This window comes from Martes martes (genome assembly GCF_963455335.1).
Source record: "Martes martes genome assembly, chromosome: 1".
Taxonomy (NCBI): Eukaryota; Metazoa; Chordata; class Mammalia; order Carnivora; family Mustelidae; genus Martes; species Martes martes.
Genome location: NC_137888.1, coordinates 173,032,747 through 173,058,853, shown reverse-complemented (window position 1 = coordinate 173,058,853; position 26,107 = coordinate 173,032,747). Strand labels below are relative to the sequence as shown.

Here is a 26,107-nt window from a genome sequence, read left to right as displayed (position 1 = left end):
GACAGAGGCAGAGAGCGAAGCAGGCTCCCTGCTGATCAAGCAGCCGGATGTGGGACTCTATCCCAGGACCCTGGGATCACAAGCTGAGCCAAAGGCAGCAGCTTAACCAACTGAGCCACCCAGGTGTCCCAGAGAGGGAGAGTCTTAAGCAGGCTCCACACCTGGTGTGGAGCCCAACAAGGAGCTCGATTTCGTAATCCTGAGATGATGACCTGAGCTGAAACCAAGAGTTGGACACCCAACCAGCTGAGCCACCCAGGCACCCCCAGAGTTTATGTTCTTATCAGTACGTTATATTGCTTGGGTAAGAAACTGCTTGAATTTCATAAAATTCCATGTTATACTCACATTTGGATTATACCTAGGAAAAATAAACAGAGCAATATAATGCAATTTAATGACAGCTACTAAAAATGACCCCTTCTACAGATCATCTCCCTCACTCATCTTTTCCAGTGTCTAGAATTCAAGCCTTGGAGGCCTAGCTCTTATCTCTTTGTTTTAAAAAAAAAAAATGGAAAGATTAAAACACTTAACCAATGTCAGGCACTGAAATCTTAAAAATCAGTAGCACAGCAATTTGTAAAATTACCTTGTCATTTCACAAAGCTTAAAGGAAATTGGATAAGGAAACTTTATGGATAAGAGGCAAAGAGAGCCTTGAGAGATATGGTGCAAAGCTAGCTGGGTCCCACAGCTGGATAGCAACAATATGCCGGGTGCCTTTTGTGCAATGTATACACCATCATTAAGGATGCAGGGATGGGAATGGCAGTGGGAAGTGAGAAAAAATATTTAAACACCACTTTACAATTAAGAGAACCTTTCAAATATCTTATCTCATTGTGGAAGATAATCATGATAGTAACCACTGAGATTAAAAGAATAAAAACTGCCCTTGACCAGTAGCTCTCTGCCCCCAGGGAACATTTGGCCATATTTGGAGATATCTTTGATTGCCACAGCTTGGAAAGAGAGGCAGAGCGAATGGAGTCCAGTCCACTGGGACAGAGATGCTGCTAAATATCCTCAGAGGACAAAGAATTATATGGTCCAAAATGTCAGTAGTGCCAAGGCTGAGAAGCCCTGCCTTAGGGCATAAGTAAAAAGGACAAGTCATACACTTAGCAAGTATCAGAGTCAAGGCTAATACCAGGTCATCCAATGACAAACCCTTTACTTGTTTCCTTATTCATACCCTGTTGGCATTAAACAGTATGATACAGTCAATGGCTTTAGGTGTTGGAAATTACGGTACCACTTTAATGGTACAAACTATTAATAGGCCTTTGTGTTTTGAAAGACTCAGCTCACCTCTCAGTGTTTAATATGCCCCAAATCTATGTTACCTCACGGAAAATGACTCCATATATAAAAAAGAAATGTTACCTTCCTTACTGAGTTCTCATATGCCAGCATTTTACTATTTCCAGAGAATTATTTTATAAAGAGGAATATAATTACTCCTCTAAAGTTATTTTTGTAATTATTGAGAGAATTAGGATTTAATTACCACGCAATTTTTATTAGTACATCTGCTCTTGGGATAATGGGGTATCATATGGTCTTTACTGAGCAACTGTTATGTGTGTATTATGGTGTGAATAACAAAGGACCTCCTTGTCTGCATCTTATATACTGATTTGGGAGGACTAGGTTAATTTGTATATTGACTTCAGATTGTCAAACGTAATAGTTGGAGTGCAAAAAGTGGGCTGATTTAATTACTATATTAAGGGAAATTATGTTCAGAGAATGTTGTCCAATTTTTCCCATATGCACAAATAACTAAATAAGAGGACACAGTTTTAAAAGATGAAATAATCACAACACCAAAACTACTACCTAATAAATACCAGGAAATGTGCTAGAAACCTCACTGACATTATCTTACCTAATTCTTCCTAACAAAGTACCCAGTTGGGATTGTTAGCTCCGTTTTATAAATGAGGAAACTGAAACTTGGAAAGTTAAGCCAACTGCCTCTGATCACACGGTTGGAGCTGACAGATCTGGAATCTGAACACCCATCCTTCCGATTCCAATATCCTTTGTAGAGTTCTTATAACTTCACACCTTCTCATCAGCCTGAGTCAAAGAACCTGGAATGAGTCATCAGGAAATCTGTAGGTTCGCCATCCCAAAGAGCCTTCGTGAAAAGTATATACAGCATTTGCAAACCGGTATATTTAAATCTTCACCTGTGGTTTTGAAAATGATTAGCCAAAAGTTCTATTAAGTGAAGCTGCGACCACAGAGACCACTTGTTTCAAATATTTATCAAAGACTCTTAAGGCTATCACTAGTGCTCAGTGGCTTAGCCATTCTGAATTCACTAGTGCTCAGTGGCTTAGCCATTCTGAATTCCTGTAACATATTATTGATTTTTCTCTTAGGATATTTATTTATTTACTTGTCCACTCTACTACGTGTCATCCTAGGTACTGATTCCTGGAGATTAAGTCATAAGATAAACATGGTCTGTGGCCTCAGAAAAGCTCATATGCCAGGTGGCAAGTAAGACAGCTAACAAGTAAACAAAACTTCTAGGTTGTGTTTGATAGCAAAAAAGTAAAGTGGCTGCCAGAAAAGAGAATAACAAATTAAAATATCCACTTTAGAAATATGAGCCATAAGAAAAGCGCCACCTCTAATGTAAGGTGCTGAGAGGGTAAGAAAGTGGTAGCTAGGTCCTGATACCGTGTCAGGCAGAAGAGCAGATAGAAAGGCCCTGAGGTGGGAAAGGGTTCCAGACACTGCAGGGACTTGCAGAAGGCCTGTGTAGTTATAGTTCATTGAAAGGTGAAAAGAAGGGAATGAAATAAGCAGGCAAGAGAAAGGCAAAGGCCAGATCCATCAGGCCTTGTAGGTTCTAGAACAGAATTTACTGATGGCAGTGGGGTGCAAAGAAGGATCTTGAAGGCTCAGCGGTGATGTAATCTAATCTAGCTTTTAAAAAGATCATCTGACCACTGACCAAAGAATGTATTTGAGGCACGAGAGTAAAAATAGACATATCATTTAAGAGGCTGGTGATAGGCCAGGTGAGAACAGGGGAGCAGAAGAGATAGAAAGAAGTGGGTAAATTTGAAGGATAGAGTAGAGGTTCAGCAGACAGGAATCTTAAATGAGCCATCTGTGTCCATTTTTTTATTTCTCTGGCTGGTGTCCCAGCCAGGCTGCATGAACTACTCAACTCTGTACCTTCCTCTTCTGCTATGTCTTAGGTCATGTTGAAGACAGGGTTCTCTAGAATCCTCCCTGTTCCAGTTTTGTACCTGTCAGTACAAGTGTTTCCATCCCAGGTAGCAGAGATTTGTTCCTAACTATGGACCCTAAGATGTGCCATCCACGTTTGCTGTTCTGCCAAAGTCATACCATGTTGTGGGATTTTTTTTTTTAAATTCACTTCTCGCATCTCATTAAAAATGTATTGTATGTATATGTCAGAAATGAATATACTTAATAACTCATTTAATTTAAGAAGAAAACTTTTTTTAAAAGATTATTTATTTATTTAGTTATTTATTTGACAGAGATGGTGGAGGGAGGAGGAGAGCACAAGCAAGGGGAGCAGCAGGCAGAGGGAGAAGCAGGCTCCCTGCTCAGCAGGGAGCCTGATGTAGGGCTCGATCCCAGGACCCTGTAATCATGACCTGAGCCGAAGGTAGATGCATAACTGACTGAGCCACCCAGGTGCTCCAGAAGAAAACATTTTCAATGAAGATGTGTCAAGTGGCCAATCAGGAGATTTTTTTTTTTTCTTATACCTCAGCAGTGTTAAGACTAATGGTGACCAACAATGAGCCTTGTCTATTCATAATGTGATGAGAACCACCAAAGACAGAGAATGGTTACAACCTATCTGGTATTTCCAACATTTATGCCAACAGAATGTTGAGACCACTTTAATAAGAAAAGTGTTGAAAGTCCTAAATATGTCATGTGTCTTAGTTATATTTATGAGTATGTAGACAAATACCCTGAACGAAGATGAGACTGTCAAGTGATCTAGCCGTGATTTATAGTTTAAAAGATGACAGAATGACAGACATCATTTTCAGTTAGTCATATGAGATAAACCTACCATTTTGGTTTATTTGTTTTAATTTCAGAATTACCATTTCTGAAGATGGAAGCCTCAAAATTGTCAATGTGACGAAATCAGATGCTGGAAGTTATACCTGTATAGCCACTAACCATTTTGGAACTGCTAGCAGCACTGGAAACCTGGTAGTAAAAGGTAATGACTAACCCAGAGCACACCTACATTGGTATACCTGTCCTCATTTCTAGTAATGCGATCTGTGGAAGTCGCATCCTTCATATTAATATGTTAAGATATCACTGTGTTGCTAAATTAATACATCATGCCAAACATGATATGATTAAGGATTCTTAGAGAACTGTTGGTAATGAATATGATTGAAAGGCTATCTTATTTCAGAATCATCCAATACAATTTTGAGAATTACAGCCATTGTATCTATTATACTGTTGTAACTAATGTTATCTTCAATCCTTTAATTAAATTTCTTTCAAGTCTCTGTAGATTTGAAATTCATGTCTAGGAACACTGTGCTAACAAATTAAAAACCCATGACTTGAATACTATTTTTAGCAAACATTGTTTAAACAATGACATTGGCTATTTTTAAAAGAGCTGCCCTGGTTATTCAGAGATACGGATATAGATTATTACGCCAGTAAAGGGATTTGATCACCTCTGTGCTTTGCTTTAGTCACTCTGCCAACCCTCTCAGTCTTAAGGAAATAAAATTTTCCACATACCTTAGTCTGGGTGCTTTATAGTATATGACAGAAATTCCTTTATTGCTCTTAGCACAGCACCTGATATGAGTCTGTTCTAACACCAGGTTGATGGGATGGGCTGAAAGCACTAAAATGCAAGGGATGAGATTTTAATTTACATTTTATTTGCATTTCTATTACTTTCTGTCTTGAGGAGTTGTAGAGTTTTTGAGTTGAAGAGATCTTGGCAATGAGTGATCTGACTGAGGAAGATAAGACTAAGGTTGGTGACATTCTCAAGGTCACTAGTAGTAGAAGACAGATGTTAACCCAGGAATCCTGATTGTGCATTCTGCTTGGTTGGTTCTGTTTACTGCGCCAGGAAATCTTGTTAATTCAGCTATTTTTTTATAATAGATTTATACAAAATAGATATTTTTCTATAACCGATATAGATGACATTATTTCCTTCTTGCCCATTTATTTGTAACTCTCTCTCTGAAATAAGAGAACCTAAGAAAAACAAAAATATCTGTTTTATCTATCCCAATTTTATTTTAAAGAAGAAAGCTAAAAATTACCTCATTGCATATTTTGGGGTCATTAGAAGGTGGAAAAATACTATCATTTGGATAAGACTTTTTATTATAAACAACATCTATGCATGTAAAAAACCTGGAAGGCCAAGAGTTAGAAGTAAATCTGTATTCAGATTAACTCCACTACCTCAGTCAGTTAATGAATCACTCAGAGCAGTAGCATGGGCATAGGACTATGTGTTCACTCTATCTCACAGTGCAGAGGAAAAAAGAGGTTCAATAGTATTTGTAAATCAAAATTTCAGCTAGAGGTCTTTGCTAATGTGTGGCTTTCTCGGCTGCAAAAGAAAACAGTGATCAGCTAGGATCAGGAAGAACCCCAAGGGTTCAGAGTTGGTTAATGGCAAAGCTGGTACCTAATTATAGATTATTTGCTAGTTATGGAGATATAAGAGAATACTAGGCAGCAGTCTTAGGTAGTGATCAAGAGACTGAGCGTGAGGCAGAAAGATCCGGCTTTGAATCTCATTCCTGTCACTTACTAGCTCTGTGACCTTGGACTAGACAATTCACCCGTGTGGGGATAATAGTATGCCAACTGCTTTGGGTTGTTTTGATGACTGTGATAATCCACCATAAGTGCTTAACATAGAGCCTGGCACTTAGGAAATATTAGTAGTTGTTTGTATTTTAATAAAATGGCTAAACATACATTCTAAATCTTATTGAAATGAACATTTATGAAGTTGCCATCGCCGACCTTTTAGAGTAATTAGCAAAAAGAAGTGAGCCTGCCACCAAAAAAAAAAAAAAAAAAAAAGCCCAAGAGTGTGAAAGATTATAAACACCTAAGCGTAAAAACCATTTTTTGCTGTTCAGTATTGCAGACAGTGAGGTATTTTTGCATGTAGTTACAAGTTATATCCTGTTTTTGATCAGCATCCTTCTCATAAGGATTTCCTTAGTTCTCAAGATGGAGGACAGAGGGAGCTCCTAGGTAGCTCGGTCGGTTAAGCAGCTAACTCTTGATTTCCGCTCAGGTCATGATCTTAGGGATGTGGGATCAAGACCCACGTAGGCCTCTGCACTGAGCTGAGTGCTCTGTGCTGAGCTGAGCATGGAGCCTGCTTGGAGTTCTCTCTCTCCTCTCTGTCCAACCCCGCCCCCCCATTTTGTGCATGTGCTCTCTCTCTCTCGCTCTCTCTCAATCAATCAATCAATAAATTCATTCTTTGAAAAGATAGTGGACAGAAAGGAATATCCTCTCATTCCCATCAGAGTTCATATCCCAGCAATATGGGCAGTCTGGGGACCAACTATCCAGATGAGTCTCTGCTGCTTGTCTTGTACTGAATGATGGCACAAAACTTGCCATACCTCAATAATGAAATATGCAATGGTCACCCCATGTTTTAGGTGAATATAAATGTTGCTGAGATAGGAACTTCTACCTATTTTAAGAAATTAAAATGCCTTATTTCTAGATTTCTAGTGAAATGTAAATAGTGATTATCCAAGTATAGTATAAGAGATAGTTTTACTGTTGTTTTACTGTTTTCTTTTTAATTTTAGTAATTTATTTGCTTCTTACAATGTGTATTAGGAAAAGTCTAGTTTTCCTTTCATGGCAATGATTAAAAAAATCTTTTAAAATATATTTAAGAAGTGAGTCAATATAAAGAAAAATATTAAGTATGTATTTTTTTAATATTAAGTATGTATTACTATTATCCAAGGATATGCAAAATCATAAAGATGGGATATGAAGATTGGGCAACATGATGTAATGGCATTTTTCAGGAGAGTTTTAGCATTCTTACAGACAGGACTTAGAAGGATGTATGACAGGATCAGAATATGGGTGGCCACCTGTTTTGCTGAGACACGTGGAATACTTCAAAACTGAAATTTCCTAATAGATGGGGAAAGAAAAAGACCAGGGCAGGAAGAGAAAGAAGGCAGAGACCTGTAGGCAGGAGCCCCAAGGTCGCAGTACAGTGGTTCCTGCTGGGAGGAGTTCATTTATTTAGAAGTAGTGCTCTTTCTGGGCTTGCCTGTTGGTATTCTATTGTAGTCGGGTTTTGTGCAGAGGTTCTCTGATTCTTATATTATTCTTATAGGTGAGATGGGGACGGGGGGAAGAAATATGAGTTTTATCTGATCCATATGTTCGCAGAAGTTAGCAATCCTGTTACTTCCGGGAAGGTCAGAAGGTATTGGAGAGAACATTTATCTGCCGTTGCTTGGTTCTGAGTCCCATTAACATTAATGGGAAGAACACATGTGTGCATAGGGCATCCAGACCACCAGGTCTCTGTGAAGGACATTAACATAAACTGAGAAATGCAATTTAGAAATCTGCCCCATAAAGCACGATAAAGGCAGAGAAAACCATTCTGAACTCCACGTGAACTGTGCCAAGTACTGAATCGCACATCATAATGCTTCAGCCCTGTACCTTTAATGTAAATGTAACAGTTTAGCCTGAAATATGACTGAGCACTGTATTTTAATTCAATTTTGAAATCTACAAAGGGACTAATTTATCAGAGAAGGTGTTCTCTAACCTTAAAATGTGCTTGTATTCATTTTGATCTCCTCATACATAGGATTAAAACACCGTGAAGGTCAGACATCCAAACACGTCTTTTCTAACCTTTTTATAATCATTCTGTCATTAACAACGCTTCTAAAATCCAATGCTCTTCCTCCTCACCCCACCACCATGTTTTGAAGGGAGGCCAAAGATAGTGTCAAACACAGGGTCAGTAAGCATGGCGGGGGGAGAAGGAAGGGATAAATCTACTACAGCAGGTACAGGAGATTTAAAATAAATCTCTGTCAAGCAACCATAAAATGCATAAATATTCAGATTATGCATGAGCAGGATTCCAAACTGCAGAATTCTGACAGGTGCCCAGGGGGCTCTTGATTACCATCCCGTCATCTGAATTTCTAAATTTCACTGATTTTATTTTTTAAACTAGGTATAATATATTTGGGATTTGGTATGCTGTTTGATTTGAAGCAAGTACAGTTCTCATGTCAGACCCCTGAATCCTACCAGAAAGCATAATATTTGACCTTTCAACGAAGATGAGCTTTAGCAATTGTCGACATCATTAAGAACTATATGGAGGGCAGGCTGCATCTACATGCAATATTGTACTTACTAATTCATTTTTATTTCTATAGCAGAGTAAAAGGCATGCCATTTCACGTGACATAGCGTCCTTGCTGTACAGGTTTCATATGACAGCTATTTTTAAGTAGTACTCCCAAGGAAGAGCAACTGAGAGTATTTGTCTTAAATGTAGTTCAGCAAGATAACAATGGTAATAGCAACCCTAGCTTCTGTTGATCCCCTCCAGGGCTGAAAATGAAATGCAGAGCTTTAAGCTATGGATGTTATCATTATAGTTGTCTTGTTGAGCCACAACCGAAATGACCTTGGGTAAGTCTATGGCTGGTGGTTCCAGACGATACATTGAGAAACCCTGCCCTACATCAGAGAACTTTGTACATGACACATAGCAAGTGAAAGTTCAATAGAATGCTTAACAGAAATACAGATTTCCAGTGCCCTAGCCGAATCTAAATCTTTAAGGATAAGCCCTGAAAAATAAACAGTTTTTAAAGATTTATTTATTTATTCCAGAGAGGGAGAGTACCAGTGGGGGGAAGGGCAGAGAGAGAGAATCTCAAGCAGACTCCATGCCCAGCATGGACCCTCCAGGAGCCCTACACGGGGCCTGATCTCACAACCCTGGAGATCATGACCTGAACTGATATCAAGAGTCAGACACTTAGCCAGCTGTGCCACCCAGGCACCTCCCAAAATAAATATTTTTAATAAACACCCTACTTGATCCTGATATACACTCTATTTTGGGGAGTTGGCCAACTATGGCCCATGGGCCAAAGCCAACTAACCCCCTAGTTTTTTATAGCCTAGGAGCTAAGAATGGTTTCTACATGTTTAACTGGATGAAAAACAAAAAGAATAATAATAGTTTCAGACATGTGAAAATGTTACGATATTTGTATTTAAGGGTGCATAAACAAGGTCTCCGTGGAACACAGCTATGTCATTTGTTTACCTACTGACTGTGGTTGTTTTTACCTAATAGCTGAATCGAATAATCATGACAAAGACCATCGAACATGCAACAACCTACATAATATCCTCAGTGTTGCTTCTTGACCAGCAAAACCTAAAATATTTGTTATTTAGTCCTTTCCAGAGAAGCAAAAACAAGAACAAAAACTTACTGATCCTCTCTTTTATGACCTTTTTCCTTTCCCAGACAGATCTCCAAAATGTGATCCAAGGTGTAGCTTAGCCAGATTACATAGAACAGGGAATTTCGACATCTCCTTGAGTCTGATTACAAGCTGAAATTGGTGGGGATATGTCTTTCACAAGACCTTAGCGTCACCCCAGTATCAAAAGGGTTGACCTATGAGGCAGTCGCATCATTGATTGGGAGAAAGGAGAAAAAATACTTGGCAGACACTAGAACAGCATATTCAGTCTGCTTCTGTAGGAATGAGGAAGCCTCACACTGCTGGAACCAACTATTAGGCCAGGGAAACTCCTAAAGCACAAAGCGTGTCAACTGGAGTTTATCAAGATATTTATCTCTTCCTAAACTTTTCACTGTCACCAGCCTAAATCAGTTGAACTGTTTCACATTTAGTTTACACAGCTCTCTGATTGCAGGTTGTTCTTCCACTAATGGTTTTTTTTTTTCCTTTTAAGTTGTCCTAGGTGCACATGTTACCTTGTTTTCATTTGGGTTTTAGAAGACGTCATAATAAATCAGTAAATAAAATAATTTTTAAAAATTAAAAAGTAAATAAAAAGATTAAATTTTGTCTATTCGGTACACAGAATTACTTTTATAATAAGAAAAACATTGTACTTTAACTATCTTGATAGAAAAAAAAAAGATTCTCGGTAGCATTTAACTAAGACCTTATATATTTATAACAAGAAATTCTTTTGTATTCTCATTCTCCATTCCTGCAAAGTAAAGATGCTCCTGTGACTTTACTCAGCATTTAATTGATCTCTTCATTGCCAGAATGCTCATTGTCCATCCCATCAAGAGTTTATTTACATTTAGAAGAAGAGAATGCATACATATGACGGACCAAGACTAACAAGTTTTACAGCGTATCTGTAGTGTGCCCTATAAAATATTTCTGTTTTAACTGTAGGACCTTGAGGAATATCAACCTATCCATGCATAGCATGACCGACACAGTAATGTAGAGTCTTTTCAATTGGAACCTTTTTTGAAAATGAGTTTAAAACAGCCCACATCTCCTATGTAAAATTATTCAAGGCTTTATCCATATTTGACTGGGGATCAATCAGAAATCAGTAACCAGCAATGACATTTGGCTGCTAACCCACAACAAAGGCTTTTAACATTGGGCCCTTATAACAGAATACATTCCAACCTAATTAGGTGTCTTCCACTGGAACCAATTATTTCTAGGCAATAATTAAGGGTCTTTCTAATAGGATTAACGCAAATTCTGACCCAAGGCACCTAGAGTAGGAAAAGTTTGTTGTTAAAAGTGCTAAATGCTAATTATGTTAGGTCCCTGGGTAGAAGGACAATGGCCAGAATATTTCAATAGTAGATCCTGTTAGGTCTGAGACCTGCCACAATGGAGCTGGCAACAGTTAACTAAGGAGAACCCTAAAGAAGTGTTAGATAAGTGTATCTCTTGTTCTTCCTGTATTCACAGAGCATAACATAACATGGAACTCTTTCTACCAAGACATGAAGCCAAGATCTTGATGAAAGAGAGCATAATTATTTCCCCTGACATTCCTTTGAGCCCTAATGAGGGTCACATAGACTTAGCAAATAGTGTGACTTTAGCAACATCACTCATGGATAGAATGACTCCCCCTTTTGTCCAATACTTTTTGTAAAAGAGCTTCTCACCTTTTATAATGTTAAGGTTTAAGTTTGTGAAGAATGCCACTGAACATTATGTCAAAAATTTAAGGAAAAGAAAAAAAAAAAAAAAGATTGCGTACCATGACAGTCTACTCTGACTCCATCCTGCCATCATTTCTTCATTCTTGATAGAGGGAGGAAGTAATTTCTGTGCCAACTCTGCCCTTTCACAGGCAGACATCTATACTGAGGCAGGCTTCACATAACTTGATTTTGGTATAAAAGACACACTGTTGGCCAACAAGACTTCGAAAAAAATCTCAATTTCACTAGTAATCAGAGAAATGCAAATGTAAACACCAGTGTGATAGGATTTTTTACATATGAAATTGGCAAAAGATAAACATCAACAAAACCTTTTGTTAATGAGAGTGTGAAGAGAATACTCAAACACTCACTGTTAAGTAGGAATACAAACTAGAGTAGACACTGCAGAGAGAATAATATTGAAAAAGGGACGTTTCCGTGGCCCATCAATTCCATTTCTGGGTGTCCACTCCAGAGGAAATTCTGTGTGTTTTGAGGTAGACTTGCAAAGATGTTCATTATGTTGTTTTTTTGTAGTGAAGAACGAATACACAAGCAAAATAAAAAATAACACAAAAACCATTATTTCATTTAATGCGTATAATTATATTCAACATAAAATTAGTAATAGAAAATAATACCATATAAAGTTTAGACATAAAAATACATGCTTGGGGCGCCTGGGTGGCTCAGTGGGTTAAAGCCTCTGCCTTCAGCTCAGGTCATGATCTCAGGGTCCTGGGATCGAGCCCCGCATCCAGCTCTCTGCTCAGCGGGGAGCCTGCTTCCCCTTCTCTCTCTGCCTGCCTCTCTACCTACTTGTGATCTCTGTCTGTCAAATAAATAAATAAAATCTTTAAAAAAAAATACATGCTCAGTATAAACATCAACTCATGATAGTATTTGTGAAGGGAGGGAATCTGGAGTGACCTTATATGGGAGGACCTAACCTCTGTTGGTAATACTTTATTTGGGTAAAAATTTAATATATATTCAGAGGGGAGAAGGCTAGAAAAAATGTTAGAGACTGCTGATTCTAGAAATGGGGATGTGAGTACTGGTAAATTGTCCTTGTTAGTCTTACGTGTATAATATCTCAAATTAAAAACACCAGGTCAGAATTCTACAGCATAGTAAGATATTGTAGTCAAAATCATCTAGATCTGATTTTCTACATCTCCCCCAGATATTCTAGAATAAATAAAACCTTATTACTAGTGATATTTAACCTTTTGAATCCAAAATTGTCTTTTAAAGAAAAAAACTCTACTATAGAATGAAATAAATGGTTTAGTTCCTAATGAATACTTACCAATCAAAATAAATAAAACAAACAAACAATAAAGGCAAACAGAATATGACTCTGGCTTCATTAAATGTGAAGCACATAATTAATTTCTTTTCCAGCAATTCAAACAGACTTGTGTTGTACTGATTCAGTTTAATTGAACTTATTACCACAAGCAGATAATAAGAAGTATATTGAAGATATCCATCTGGCTTGCACTGAAAACCTCACGTTTCATTCTTCATGGCTGTCATCCGCCGTACTAATTGCCTCATTTCAGCTCTTTTACAATCAGTATGATTTAGCTATTAATGTGATAAAATTCTTACTCGAGAGGAAGTTGATATTAAAAAGCATAGATCTCTGGCCTACCTCTGCTACCACTACTGAACACAGCCCCAGTGTTATTAAAGTTATATATTTTTCAAATACATAAATAAGAACCCATCTCTCTCTCATGCATATCGTTTTAGGTAACATCTATCATCTTATATCTTGCCGTAGAGCTCTTTCCCTGCTAAAGGAAAGAAATGGTTTATGTTGAGCTTTTCAGTTCATAAAATGTTTAAAGATCAATGTGGTTTGTTTTCAGCTATGGTATGTTTTCTTTTTTATAATTTCCAAAGCTGAAATAGATTTTAAATGGGTAATTGTGTAATAAATAAAAAGGAAAGTAAGATGAAGCACTTTTATCTTCTGTTCCTAAATATCAGAACTTCCTGTGGTTTGAGAATGATGTTTTGTCATGCAGACTGGCATTATATGGGCAGTCTCTCTCAAGAGCAGAGGGGTGTGTGTGTGTGTCTGTGTGTCTGTGTGTGTCTGTGTTTTAAATCCTCCATCTCCTTGTATTTTAGAGCTGGTCCTGTGGGGGAAGCAAATGCTTGGTTCCAGCGCCAAAAAGGAAAGTTTCATCTATTACCAATCCTGAACCAGAAAAGAGATATGTCAGGAAAATTCATGAGTGATTTCACCTTCCTTTCTTGGCGGTTGTTTCCTGCGCCAGAGGCAGGAGTGGGGGTTTTGTTCTCCCAAAGGATTAATGCCACCAAACCATAATTGAATTTCTCTGGCTGTCATAGGCAATCACATCTAAGAAAACCTCCCAAAAGACGGTAGGCCTTTAGGTTAAATACAGAATCTGACCAAGATGAAGGCAAGTTAATTAACATTTCCATCATTTCTCTCTGATTTACTCTAGCAAGATTCATTTCTAAAAGGTTAAAATGGTTGTCTCTTTTATGCAGCCATTTGAAGAGCCAAAAGTAGGTTACTGGTTATAGGAGAAGAAATGTAAGCAGAACATTTAGATCATAGTGGCTTTTTACATGGCCTTCTAGCAGTTCTATAATCACTGTGCAAAAGTGCAAGACATGTTATTAAATGAATATTAGCAATATTGACTTTGAAAGTTTCCCATACTGGAAAACATGTCACCTATTGTCATATTAACTCCCCCCTCCCTTTCTGTCTCTTCAGAAGTAGAACTCCTTATAAGTCCAGCTTGGATTTTTCCCAGAAGAGTGGGATCCAAAAGGTCTAATCAGAGGTGCCTACTCTTCCATATCTACTTTCATAAGGGTAGCCCATATGCCTTCCAATATAACATGTGTATGTCTCTGTTGGCTTTGTCTACGATATAAGTAAAGTATCTGGTCACCATAGTATTTGCCCTTAACACCTCTTGATGGGTAAGGCAAAGAAAATTAAGTATAATTTTAAAGACCAGTATAGTTGGTAAGAAGACATTCTGATACAGTCCAAATATGAGAGAATAGTCAAAAGATACAAATGACATAGTTGTCACCCTCCCTATATGGCACCATGGGCCATGAACCACAAGCATCAGAATTGCCTACAGGTTTTTTAATAAATGCACATTCTTGAACCGTGCCCTGCTCTGATGAACAAAAATCTCCAAAGATGCAACCTAGGAATTTCCTGTTTTAGTGCATCCTCCGGGAATGCCTGGCTGCAAGCCTAAGCTCACAGTTTAAGAGTGGATCCTGATAGGCACAGAGATAGAGCTTTGTTGAAAACGTAGAAGGAACGAGTCCCTGGGTGGTTCAGTCGTTAAGTGTCTGCCTTCAACTCAGGTCATGATCCCAGAGTCATGGGATTGAGCCCCACATGGGGATCCCTGCTCAGTGGGAACCCTGCTTCTCTCTTTCCCATTCCCCTTACTTTGTGTTCTCTCTCTGGCTGTCTCTCTCTGTGTCAAATAAATAAAATCTTTACAAAGTATATATAGAGAAGGAACAAAAAGGAAGGAATGAAGAGGGAATTCACTGGGGCGATAAAAGTTATAATTGAACTGGGAGCTAAGAAATGAAGAAGAGCTCACCAGGTTAAAAAAATATAAAGGTAATATCAGACAAAAGAAATTTATCTAATAGCCAAAAGGCATAAAAGCTCCCAGCGTGTTTAAGGAAAACTGAGCAGAAAGGTGAAATGAGAACACATCCAGAGAAGAGGTCCCTGAAACACTCTTGACCATATTTTAGGACCTGTGGACAAAGGGGAGGAAATATTTTGGTTTTCTTTTTAACGGAAAGAAAACACATTCCATCAATTATACCTACACGATCTTGATACCAACATCAAGGGAAATTTTCCATCTTCTAAGAGGATTTAGAAGGGAAAGTAGTTATCACAAGCATAGGATTTCTTAAATTCTTTTTCAAGTATGGGATAATCCATGTTATTTATAGAAATATTAGGAAAAAAGATAATCTCATTCACAGAGAGTCAATTAAATATTTTTTACATTTTTTCCCCCAGAATGACATCTAGGCATGCGTGGTGTGTGTGTGTTGGTGTGTGTACACGTGTATATTTAAATCTACATTTGGCCCTTGAACAATGCAGGGATTAGGGCCACCAAGTTCTGTGCAGTCAAAAATCCACATATAACTTTTTTTGTAAAGATTTTATTTATTTATTTGTCAGAGAGAGAGAGAGAGAGCAGCAGGCAGAGAGAGAAACAGGCTCCCTGCTGAGCAAAGAGCCTGATGTGGAACTAGATCCCAAGACCCTGGGATCATGACCTGAGCTGAAGGCAGCTGCTAAACCAACTGAGCCACCCAGGCATCCCCACACAAAACTTTTAACTTCCCCAAGACTTAATAGCCTACTGCTGACCAAAAGCTTACTGAAAACAAAGGCAATTAACATACCTTTTGTATGTTATATGTACTGTATATTACATTCTTACAATAAAGTAAGCTAGAGAAAAGGAAGTATTATTAAGAAAATCATAGGAAGGGCGCCTGGGAGGCTTAGTGGATTAAAGCCTCTGCCTTCTGCTCAAGCCATGATCCCAGAGTCCTGAGATCAAGCCCCTCATCTGGCTCTCTGCTCAGCAGGGTTCCTGATTCTCCCCTACCCCTGCTGCCTGCCTCTCTGCCTACTTGTGATTTCTGTCAAATAAATAAATAAAATCTTAAAAAAAAGAAAGAAAATCATAGGAAGGGGAAATACATTACAGTACTCTTCTGTATTTATCAAAAAAAATACTGTAAGTGAACCCACACAGTTCACTCATGTTGTTCAAGGGTCCGTTGTTTATCTGTCTTCAAATCTGTAAATAGATACCCTCTTCACACACACACACACAAAATCCTACTGTATACACTCTTTTGTAACTTCTTTTTTTATTAATATATTTCCACCAACATAGAATTTTGATCAAAAATAAGGTCTAGCTTGGGGCGCCTGGGTGGCTCAGTGGATTAAAGCCTCTGCCTTCCGCTCAGGTCATGATCCTGGGGTCCTGGGATCCTGGGGTCCTGGGATCCAGGGGAGCCTGCTTCTCCTTCTCTCTCTGCCTGCCTCTCTGCCTACTTGTGATCTCGTTCTCTGGCAAATAAATAAAATCTTTAAAAAAAAAAAAAGATCTAGCTTTATTTTCTTATAAATATGTTACTTTCTCCTGCTAGTCAAAATAACAAAAGCAAGACTCCTTTAAAAAGGAAAATCTCTTGTGATACCTTTGTGGGCAAGGTAGAAAGAGAAGCCTGAGGGAATGTTTAGAGGATTGGTTACCATGTCTCACCCCCATCGTGGTGATTAGGGGATTCATGTCAGCCTGGAAGGGAGATCCCCAGCCATCCCTCTGCCCTCTCTCCTCACCCTGTTCTTACTGAAATTTCTTATCAGTAACACATGATGTTACGAATCATGTTCTGATCACATGAGTTTATTAGGGAATAGATGAAATGATAGAATCAGTATTCAGAATTACCATAAAAAGATCATCATATGAATTACCATAAAAAGATCATCATATGAATCATATGAATGTAACAAGCCTAACTTAGTAGTGGCGAATGTAAAGATAAGGAGGGCACGTATTGCAAGGAGCACTGCGTGAGGTACATAAACAATGAATTTTGGAACACACATATACAAAAATTACATTAAGTTAAATTAAGAAAAAAAAAAAAAGATTTTCACTTAGGCCCCCAAATCCGGATGAGAGAGTCAAATTTCAGGGTTAGGCTGTGTGTTAAAGGTTTTAGTTGACTGGGACCCCCGGGTGGCTGAGTTGGTTGAGTGTCTGACTGTTGGTTTCAGCTCAGGTCATAATCTCAGAGTCTCTAGATAGAGCCAGGGCATTGGGCTCCAAGCTCAATGCAAAATCTTCTTGAGATTCTTTCCCTCTCCCTCTGCTCCTCTCCCTGCTCCCTGAGCTAACACACACTCTCTCTCTCTCTCTCTCAAATAAATAAATAAATAAAATCTTTTTTTAAAAGCAGTTTTCGTTGATTATAAGATCGTTGCTGAGTCAGCAATAGTGTGGGGTTTTTTGTTTTTGTTTTTGTTTTTGTTTTTTGAGGCAAATTAAATCTATAATGTAATAGAGTATCCAAAATATGAGAAGAGGAAAAAACGACAGTAGCAATGATGAAATACTGGGAAAGGACTATGTTCTTATTTTAAGACTGACAAAATTTGAAATCAGCCTAGAGGAAGACAGCTGGGCTGATGGCAGGAGGCACAGCTAAGGAAACTGAAGCTGTTGAGGCTGCAGAACAGGACTGGTGAAGGGGGGATGAGAGGGAAAGGTGGTGTTTTCAAACACCAGCAAACTCTAGCTAGAGTTAGCCAACAAACTCTAGGTGACAGCAGAGGGCAATACCAGAATAGGTGGGTGGTAAGCATTAAAGCAGAGGATGTTGTTGTGTGTTCAAGAAAAGGAAAAGGTTTCAAATAGTTAAACCATGCAAAAGATGAAAGTAGTGATTTTTCCATTATTGGTAATGATCAGTTTCAGACTGGACCTGTATTCTGGGGAAACACTGCAGAAAGAATGCAGGCATCAGATGGGTGTGTGTGGTCTGAGTAGGTTGCCTGTAAGGGGCATTTTCTAGTTATTTTCACATTCTCACAGCCCACTTGGGTGACCTCAGTAACAACCCATATGAACCTCCCAACTCTGAAATGTTCTCATTCTGCAATTTTGTGGTTTTAAAGGCTTGTTTCTGCCCTTTGTGTTTTTCTACTCCTGAGCAAAAGCATGCCCCAAGATAGAATTCTATCACGTTGACTTAATTTTTATTTTTTTTAATATTTTATTTATTTATTTGACAGAGAGAGAGACACAGCAAGAGAGGGAACACAAGCATGGGGAGAGGGAGAGGGAGAAACAGGCTTCCTGCCCAGCAGGGAGTCAATGCAGGGCTTCATCCCAGGACCCTGGCATCATGACCTGAGCCCAAGGCAGACACTTAACAACCGAGCCACCCGGGTGCCCTGACTTAATGTTTCTCATTGCAGACTCTTTCTGATTTTTTTTCTCCCCGTCTGAATTTATTCATAATCTGCAATGTGGTATGGATTGAAAAGGTTATTCTGGTAATGATGGATAACATATTCTTAAAACACAGTCCACTAAAGGAACCTCTATTATATGTTGGAATTGGAGAAGTTCAATAAATAATACCTTTGTCTATTGCCTGAGGTTTAAACCTCTTAGGTAAGTCAGGTCAGGCAGATGGCAACTGAATGTCAGCTTTATCATGATGGAGCTGATAAAAGAGAATGTGGCTAAGTACGCAGCCATCGCCAGGTCCCTAATGCTGAACTCCAGGTTTGGTAGACTTGGATCACTGTACAACCTTCAGTCTCTGTCCCTACAAAACTTATAGAATGGGAGAATCAACCACTCTATGTGCTTATTTCACACTTCCAGGAGAAAGAATGGCATAGAGCCAGGAATTCTCCCTCCACCTCCAAACTCACCTTGGAATAAGGAGGAGGGAGGGAGGTGAGAGGAGTGGCAGGAAGAATCAACGATGTTCAAATGTCAGGTGTAGACCACAGGTTGCAAAGTGGTGGCTCTCATGGCTAATTTGACTTGAAACCAGAAATTTGTTTTGTTTGTCTCTAAGTATGTTTAAAACTTCTGAATCAGAGTACCACTGGGGGGGGGGGGGAGGGGGCGTGTATTCTTTAAACTGACCCCAGGCCTCATTATTCCTTATTGTCTTATATCTCTATATCACACGTGATACTATCAGGCCCTCTGTAAGCACTTGACATACAGTATTAAGTGGGTCTTATCGCTCTGTGGAAAAGGCTGGCCTTTCGATTATTTTCAATTATTAAATTATTAAGTAGATGCAAACTGAATATGATAGAGATATGAGAAAAAGGGGATGAATATGCAGTGTTTCAAGTCATTCTACTTATAATTCTGTACATGATTCTGTTCTAAATCTACATTTTACTCCCACATATATACCAGGAGGTTATCAGTGGGAAGAGAAACTCAGTTATCTGAATGGACATAGTCTTCTCAGGAGCAGCCAGTGGTTAATTGGGACAAGAAAACACAAGTCATTATCTTTGAGAAATCTGAAGCAAATTGAGGCAGGTTGTCACCTCTCACCAGGAAACAAATTAGTCCTGTCTTTAAAAAGACTCTGCTTTCTCCAGCTGCTGACTGGGGATTCCTGTCAACTGCCAAAGAAATAGGGAGGATGTGGATTAATGGTACTAAAATAGTGGTCATGAAATACCCGTAAACTCACTTTCTCATTTTCATGAATATTTTTAATTGATTTGACTAGTGTGTTTGAATGACAAAATTTGTGCTAAGCATTAGCTCCAGAAGATCAGGGTGCCATCTTTCAGCCGAAATCATTAGTGTACTAGTCTGTTTGGGAAAGCTCTGTGAATATATACAGAATAGCTCTTTCCCTTAGCTAACTTATCTTCATGGACTCCCTGCCAGCCTGGTTGGGGAGGAGGGTGGATTGTAGTGCAAAAAAAGAGAAATAATAAAACAGTAACAACATGCTGGGTTATAAAGCTTATGAATAATATAAAACTTGAGAAAGTATGACCTACTTTTCCTGAATTTTGTGAATATGGGAATGATTGCAGTCTAGTGGAAAGAACAGTGACCTGAGGTTCTGTCATCCTGGGTTTTTGGCCCCAGGTCTGTTATCAGCCAACTGTGTAACACAAAGTGGATCTTATCACTCCAGACTCCAGTTTTCTCACCTATAAAATGAAGAACCTTGGACAGAGAGAGTTAAGACATCTCCAAGTTCTAAAGCTCTGTGATTTGATGAAGAAATACTTAATTGGATTAAAGCATAAGAGCCCTTTAAATTCCAATGTCTTTTTTTTTTCTAACTCAATAACAACAACAAAGAAATCCAAAGGTACTGTTACTCAGGCTCCCAAAGAAAATGAGGTGAAATCTTCCATGTGCAGGAGATTTGTATTGTATGAACATTTATTTTACATGAATTCAGTTTATGATCCCTGAAGGAAAAAGAAAAATTACCATTTAAGTGGTGCAGACAATTTAACCAACCAGTGTATCCATAAGTACTTATGAGATAAGAATCTGAAAGGACACTGGGCTCAGTGCACCTCATTCTTCATGTACCTCTTAAAATATGATCATCTTGCCACACTGAATGGGATTCTACTGTTTGATGACATGTTGATTTTACAGTATGATCACCAAACACAAGCCAGCCACTTCTACTGGCCGATAGCCAAAGAAAGAGCTGGAGATAAAACTGTCTCATTTGAATAACATATCGATTCCAAAGTGGTAACTTGTTGTGGAATTTTTAAGGGCAACTTTTAGTATATAAAATTTTGTTTTAAATACTGCCTTTAAAACTGAGTCCCATGTAGATCTATCAGAAAGCATTTAAAACTTGTACATGAATGTTCATAGCCTTATTACTGTTAACTGCCAAAAGTGAAATCCACCCAAATGTCCGTCGGTCAGCTGATGAATGGAAAAACCAAAAGTGGTCTAGCCATACAATGAATTATTATTTATACTTAAAAAGAAAGAAAATACTGATAAATCCTAATGATACTTGAATGAACCTTGAAAACATGGTGCTAAATGAAAGAAGCCAGACACAAAAGGCTACATATTATATGATTCCATTTATATGAAATGTCTACAACAGGCAACTTCATAAAAACAGAAAGTAGATCACCTGTTGTCAGAAGATGGACATAAAGGAGAATTGGGACTGACTCCTAATCAGTACCAAGTTTCTTTTTGAAGTCATGGCAAATTACAGACTTAGTGGTGATGGTTGTACAAATGGTAAATATGCAAAACCCAGTAAAGTGATGCCTTAAAAGGGTGAATTATTTGTTATGTGAATTATATCCCAACTTTTAAAGATTTTTTTAATTTGACAGATAGAGATCACAAGTAGGCAGAGAGACAGGCAGAGAGGAGGAAGCAGGCTCCCCACTGAGCAGAGAACCCGATGCAGGGCTCCATCCCAGGACTCTGGGATCATGACCAGAGCGGAAGGCAGAGGCTTTAACCCACTGAGCCATGCAGGTGCCCCGAATTATGTCCCAACTTGGGAAAAAAAAAAAAAAAAGTAGTGATCTCTTTCCCACACTGAAAAGAAGGAAGAAAGAAAAAGAAAAGGAAAGAATAAAGTAAATTTACCAGCTGTGATTCAGGAATCATAATTTCTAGAGAATGACATATTCTTGGGGAATATCATCTTTATTATTCTTACTTAGGTGCTTCTCCTGATCCCAGTTCTACTGTGGTAACAGCCTTCCATCTACTCTCAAAGATGTCACTGGGCAATAGTGCCTCCCTAAGTCTTCCATTCACTCTGGCCTCACAGACTCTTGGGCACCCTTCCTCTCAATTCCTGTGACACCATGCTGGATATTGAGAGCAAGGTATTTGGACAGAGAAGTTTCCTGGTATGTCCAATATAATCCGCGTGTTCCCTTCTCTACTAATGCATTGTAGGGGGAAACTATGGGCTTTGCAGGTAGAGAGATCAGGTTCATTTGACAAATCATTGTCACTTACAAGCCATTCAAAGTGAGCTTATAAAATGGGTATAACAGAACCTATTATACAGACTTTGGGGGAAGACTAAATTAGAGAATGTATTTACATTAATTAGCACAGATCAGCACTCGATTTGTTATTCCCTTGCCTGTGCCATCACATACTTGGCTTCAGAAATAAAGTCTTTCTGAGGTGCTGATTCTATCTTTTCCTCTCAGTCAGAAAATTAAGATAATGCATTAAAGTACTTGGTACAGTATTTGTCCATGCAGTAAGCCTATTATGAATGTTAGGTATCATTATTATGACCATTACTATATAGATGGGTAATTCAAGGTTTGAAACCTCTAGAAAGTTATCTAGGAAATGCTCTAAGCCACGCTACAGCAGGAACAAGTGTTGCTGGCTATGTCAGTAGGTTGAGTTGATTCCCTGGAAGCCATCTTTGTGAGACACGAGGAACAGAAATGATGTGTTGGGCTCTGGATAATATAAATCCCACCAGTTACATTGACCAAGGCAAGGCTTAGTGCTATGGTGCTGCTCCAGATGCACTTAAATAACCTTCACTTTAGCCTAGGTCATTTGTCAGCCTGGGTGAACTTGACCAAAACTCATAATGTCTCTGAGCCCCAATTTCTAATTTAGAAAATAAGACACATCGGCTTTGTTTATTTATGTATCTATTTGTTTTCTGTTGTTTTTTTGTTTGTTTGTTTGTTTTGGCCAGTGGGCTTTGATAGTGTTGTACCTCCAGAATTAGGGTGTGTTTCTCTGTGTATGTGTGTGTATACATGTGCATGCAAATTTTTTTATCTTTCATATTATATTCATACTATCATAATACTATGAGAAACTTGGATAATTTTTCTCTATATGTTATAAAACTCTCCTCCTACCACTTCACTCCCTTCTCATCCTTCAGATACCAGATCTCCCCAGAAGCCCCTTCAGAAATCTCTGAATATCCCATCAAAAGAAGTGTCTTTCTATTATTTCCTATTACAGTACCTTATATATTTCTTCTGTAACTCTTTCAAAATCTAAACATGCTTTGTTTGTTTTGCATACATATGCATCCATTACCTGTAAGCCTAATAAGAATGTAACCTTTATGAACATCAGAACTGCTGACCTATACCCATAGTCTTTAACACATCCCTTGTACATATTAGGGGCTCTGTAACTATCTCACGAGTGGAAGAATGAGTGAATGAATGAATGAACGAACGAATGAACTACATATTCAGGTCTCCTTTTGCAGCATGCTAGAATCATCCTGTTCTCAGTTGATTCATAAATTGGCCCAACTGGAAAAACCCTTAAATATTTTGGAAGAGATGATCTCATCTCTTCAAGCCCCTTCCTTTTGCAGAGGAAACTCAAAAGGGGAAATTCCATATCCAAACTAAGGCCCAATAGGCTGGGCCTCTTTCTACTACTAACATGTTGCCTCCCAAAGGAGCTCAGCAAATTCTTGTTAAAGTAACAGCTGAGAAAATTAATAAGTTAATAGAGCATAGGGAAATAGAGGTTCTCAGCAGGGCACAGTGAAAGGGGTATGGGCTTTGGTGTCCTACAGCTTAGATTTGTATACAAACTCTCTGGCCCTTATGAGCAGCTCTGTGATCTGGGACAAATTAATCTTTAGCAGTTTGCATTTCCTCCTCTATAAAATGGGAAGCCCTATGTGATGCAAGAATTGTAATTTTGTCTGCAAAGCACCATTCTCTCTCTAAATGCCCCTGGCATTTAGTAGGTACCTTTAAATGATAGTCAATATCATTGTGTTTCTATTTCTTTCACTGCCTGCCCCCCATTGCCTCAGCTACCATTTATCCAAGAGGAGTGCCTCAAACTGCTTAACTTTGTATCCTACTATGGTTCCCTAAAAATGTACTAAAACTCCAGCAGTGTTTCTGTAGCAGCACTGAGGTCTGAGAGATTAGTCACTCTCTTTTCAGACAAAGTAAATCATTACTTTATATCTACTTCTTATATTTATGTTGTTTACCATTGTGCATGTATTATAAAACCCACAAATCAATGCTCTCAGCAGGCGAAACTGTTCAAACCTGCAGAATGTCTTGTTTTGTACACGGTTTTGACAAACCAGTATCTGCCTGCCCTGAATTCTGTTTTCTGAGCGACGGTGATTTGGGCAGCTGGGGTCTATGATTGATCTCTGAGTGACTTGTACTTTATCAAGGAACAGATATGATTTCCCATGTATCTGATTAACCTTCTCTGTAAGATTGCCATCATTTCTGTAATGCCAGCGGATTATTCTGTGCTCAGAAAGATGGATATCAGCTCCTTTTAATCAATAGCCTACAAAAGGTGTCACCTGGCTCTGCCTGTGGTTAATCTATAATGTCTGACTGAAAGGGTGCTGTCATTTGTCAAATAACCTGGGTTAATTTAAAGCGTCTAGGAAGTAAAGTTGCCTTTATTTTAAAACAGCATGCAGAACAATACATTAGGTTAGTAAACTGCATGCTTGTTTTCTGGATGATACCCTATTAGAAAGAGAGAATACCAAGGAGGTAAGATCCTCCCTTATCCATCTCCATTACATAGGACTGGCTTGGTAACAAATATGTTCTCAGGGGAGCAGGAGAGGAGTAGAGGATACAATAGATTCTGTGCCAGGATACCAAAATGATGAAGTATCACTAGGCTGTCATATAATTTTTCATCCAAACTGGAGTGAACAGGATGCTATTGATAGACTGGGACAACCAATAAACCAGGACTGTCCCAAGGAAGCAAGGATACATGGCCACCCAAAGTCATACTGTCCTCATGCTGAATAAGTAGGACATTTGGAGTTGATGATGTGTTTGTGGTGTACTTCTCCTCTGGGTCCAAAAGCCCTGTAGGGTATAAACTAACCATCGCTTATTACTCAGCCATGTATAGGATGCAGAGATCCATGGTTGAGATCATAGCTCCTGCTAGGAGAAGAGAGCTGTTAATTCTTGGGACAGATCATCTAAATCAAGTACAGACAGTTTTCTGTCTGCGCTAAGATCCTTTTTCATTGTCAGTTTAGGGAAAATGCCACTGCCTCATACTGAAATCTCGATTTGGAGATGCAGCGAGTCAAGCAGAAAACTGCCATTCTCCCAAATGAACACTGGGTGACAGAAGGAGAAATCTGTCAGCCAGCAGTTTACCTGCACGGGTCCTCCCAAGGAAACAAATCAGAGTTGAATTTTTGGACACTCATAACATTAGGCCAAAGAAGCAGGTTTTCCATGGTGAAAACTTTGGGATTCTTACATAAAAGTTGACAACACCCCCAACTCCTTTAGTATGATCGGGAGGATTCAAATAGGTAGAGCTGTGGGCTCCTTAGCCTGGGCTTTGAAACCTCCCTTCAAATCCTGATGTCATCACTTCCTCTCTAAGCTTCTGACTCTGCCTTTGTAAAAAGAGAATGGTGCCCATTTTGAGGAGTTGCTCTGAGTCTTCAGTGAGGTGGCTTTATGTAGAGTACTAAGCTTATGACCTGACACATAAAGACACTTTGCAAAGTGATAGGACTTTCCCCTTCTAGAGGCAACTCGCTAAACTATCACGGTTAAGAGCACCCACAGACCCAGGTTCAAGTTTCCCTTCTACTGCTTACTCGTTTTGTAAACTTTCTAAACCTCAGTTTCTTCATCTTTGAAATAGGAATACCAGTGTTCCCCTGACATTAGTTTGTTTTCTCCATTTTAACTTTTCTCCATAGTTATATGCAGACAAAGAGTGAAGAAAGAAATCGTCCTAAAAGACTTAGTATGAGAAACATAATCCCTCCTGCTCCCTTTTCCCCTTTCTCAGAGGCAACCACTTTGACTCTGGGTTTTTTTTTTTCCCTCCTTGGTTTTGTATTGATTATCTTATCTTTAAATAATATGTTTATCTCTCTTGATTCTTCTGTTTTAGGGATTGTCTTTTGACTTTCAACTCTCTTTCACACATGCCCATCGTCTTAATATAAATACATCATAATTCTGGTTAGACTTTAATCCATAATTACATAATTATGACTATGCAGTGCTATTCCTGAGTAAGCAATGAAACAATTACTTCACTTTTCTTTTTTACTACGTCTTTTTTATTCGTTTACTTGTTTCTATATACATACCACTGATTCAAACCCCAAACTTTTCACCCATTTGCAAATTTTTAGAAATATTATTAATCACATACTATA

The 26,107-nt window shown here is 38.6% G+C and overlaps 1 protein-coding gene across 5 annotated transcripts in view; it reads left to right on the top strand.

The window, feature by feature from the left end:
* CNTN4 (contactin 4) overlaps positions 1-26,107 on the top strand; it is a gene marked incomplete at both ends in the record, with an annotated part of 476,925 nt that overhangs the window by 401,671 nt on the left and 49,147 nt on the right. For all 5 annotated transcript variants that reach the window (XM_080826267.1, XM_080826265.1, XM_080826266.1 and 2 more), the window contains one exon: positions 4,116-4,243. In XM_080826267.1, coding sequence (XP_080682393.1) covers positions 4,116-4,243 — 128 coding nt within the window. The remainder of the gene's footprint in view (positions 1-4,115; positions 4,244-26,107) is intronic.